Below are 2,743 nucleotides of genomic sequence, written 5' to 3'. Positions count from 1 at the left end.
AATTTTGACTTCATTCCTTTAAGTCGCACACTCAATCCTTTTTTGGTTGCACCTTTTTTTCACACGTAAGGTGTTTTTGATTAGGTATTAGTAGCCTTACCACGACATGTTAGTATTTACAATAGAAGTATAATATTACACAAATATAAACTCAGGTGTTAGTAGATTTTATTGGTTTTGTATTGACATACCGTAACAAAGTAAATAATTTATGACACTTAGAATGTAATGTCTACTAATGTATATATATATATATATGTATTCCTATTGGATTGTTTTTCCATTCTTAGCAAGAAGAACCTAGTTTGTGCTAAAGACTCTTCATTTTTAAATATTTAATACGGATAATATTCAAATGTAACGGATTAGCTGAAGCAGTATTCACGTTTTACAATGACCGCTATATATTTATGAAATGATTTTTTGAGGTTGTTTACTTTGTACTTTAAGTTACATATGTAAGGACACACACACACACTCTGTCCAGGTAAGAACAACAATTTCATGTATTATCAGCTAAATAACAGTGATTGACAAGAAGGAGATTTGAGTGTTTATAAACAAAGAGTTTGACGGGGATTTAACACAATATGTAAGTTGATGTTTTATTTACCATATGAACTGTAGCATTTCTTGTTGTCTGTCTTTGGTATGATGTTTATAGCAGCAGTCTGATCTTCCTGCAAGAACGACACCTTGCTAGACACCAGCTGTCGTAATTCAGTGTTAAATCTGCAGAAGTCCAGGGAAACTAAATTAAAACTTAAATTTACACTCAAAATTTATGAGGTTATTTTAAAAACTGTAATATAACGTAAAAGAACAAAGCTTTGCTTAAGCGACTCCTATTGGCCATAACATCAAATACGTTTTAACCCTCTCAGTTGTTAAAACAATATATATTTCGATATTTTGAATGTAAATCGTGATTGTGTTGTATGTGCGTTTGTTCTTATATATAAATATTATTTAAACATTTGTCAAGATTTAGAAAATAAATAATGTTGGGAACAAAAGCAAGAGGGGCAATTAAGAAACACAAAAGTGTAAGATGGCAGAAAAACAAAATATAACTGTAAAACAAGAAAAGCTTTCATCTGACAGAAAAGGTGCTATGTTAAAACAATGAAGGAAAGGATATACCAGTGTGGAGACTGGGTATGGTTTGGTATGCGTCAGCAGCATGAAAGTAGCTTGGTTCTGTCTGGACTGGATCTTTTCTTGTGATCTCACAAGTTTGTCCATTAAAACATGAGTTACAGCAGTCAAGAAACGCGTATAAGCATGTGACTGTAACTGTTTGTTTGTCGTTAAGTATAAAACTTCACAATGGGCTAATTCTGCTGTGCCCACCGCGAGTTTCGAAATCCGATTTTTAGCGTTATAATTCCTCAGATTTAACTCTGAGCCACCGAGTGGATAACATTGTAATTACAATATATCCGCGAATCCATCCTTCAAATCAGTATTATAAATATATTGGTTTAAATTCATAATGTTAGAAAAACAAGTAGGTTCAATGAATCAGTTTAACACAAAAATACGATACCTTTTAACCCGAGCGCTTTCGCAAGTGCTCGGGTTATAGGGTATCGTATCTTTGTATATTTGTTTTAAAATAATCCAAACATTTATAATTCTAACAAAACCTCCAAGATTTATTTGGTTTCAACAAGCATACTACAATGGAACGTGTACACCTAGAACGCTACATAGAAAATAACACAGTAAATCTGTGTAATGAGATTGGTCGCCAAGTAACAATTCTTGTGCATTCCCGCCAAAATTGAAATATGGTTGGTCATGTCGTGCTGACTTAGCATTCATGCACAAATATACAAGCATACAGTCCTTCCACGACAGATTTCTAGATAGTTCGTTCAAATACTTCAAGAAAAACACGAACAAGAATGATCTATTAAGCTCCATAGATCGTTATTTCATACATGATGATGATGATAGCCCTAAATATCTCCCCCCTCCAAATTTAATATCTATCACAAGAAAAAGGACACCTATAGCTAGCATTTAAATATATCACTTATACTAAGATATCAAAAGTGTAGTTAAAGGGTAACATAAACGTCTAATAAGTTAATCAAGTAAAAAGTGTTTATATCACCAACGGAGCTACTTGTGAAGTGCAGAACTTTTACACAACTACGGTGTAAATGCTACAAGTTTTACATTTATAGACATGACCTTGAAAAGGGAAGAAAGGATCAGAGCAATTACTCGCGTAGTGTATGAACCCTGATCTGAAGATGTAATCCATATAGCAAACTCTATAAATATACCATCAAGGAGGCAGGAAGAGATTTCCACTGCACCTGACCCTCTCAGCTCGCTCAAACTAGAACTAAAACCCGTCTACGACTAAGAGTCTGACTTGTCTTAGATTGATGGTCATTTGTGGGTTGAAACTCTTGGTCAAAAAATACGCATGCGAGGAATACATCAAAACCATAAGAGGCCTTATCAACCATGTTACAGATACCGAGCAGGCGATGTCAATGACATTTAGTCCCCCGGTAGGACAGCGGTAAGTCTTCGGATTTACAACGCTAAAATCAGGGATACGATTCCCCTCGGTGAACACAGCAGATAGACAGCGGTAAGTCTTCGGATTTACAACGCTAAAATCAGGGGTACGATTCCCCTCGGTGAACACAGCAGATAGACAGCGGTAAGTCTTCGGATTTACAACGCTAAAATCAGGGGTACGATTCCCCTCGGTGAACAC

The 2,743-nt window shown here is 35.2% G+C and overlaps 1 protein-coding gene across 1 annotated transcript in view; it reads right to left on the bottom strand.

Moving 5' to 3' along the window:
* Positions 1 to 2,743, bottom strand: part of LOC106470674 (sodium/potassium/calcium exchanger 4-like) — a gene marked incomplete at its 5' end in the record, with an annotated part of 55,754 nt that overhangs the window by 36,781 nt on the left and 16,230 nt on the right. Inside the window, one exon of the mRNA XM_022399322.1 lies at positions 614 to 732. Coding sequence (XP_022255030.1) covers positions 614 to 732 — 119 coding nt within the window. The remainder of the gene's footprint in view (positions 1 to 613; positions 733 to 2,743) is intronic.

This window comes from Limulus polyphemus, unplaced genomic scaffold, assembly GCF_000517525.1.
Source record: "Limulus polyphemus unplaced genomic scaffold, Limulus_polyphemus-2.1.2 Scaffold4155, whole genome shotgun sequence".
Taxonomy (NCBI): Eukaryota; Metazoa; Arthropoda; class Merostomata; order Xiphosura; family Limulidae; genus Limulus; species Limulus polyphemus.
The sequence above is the reverse complement of the archived record's forward strand: the minus strand, read 5'-3'. Positions and strand labels throughout refer to the sequence as shown.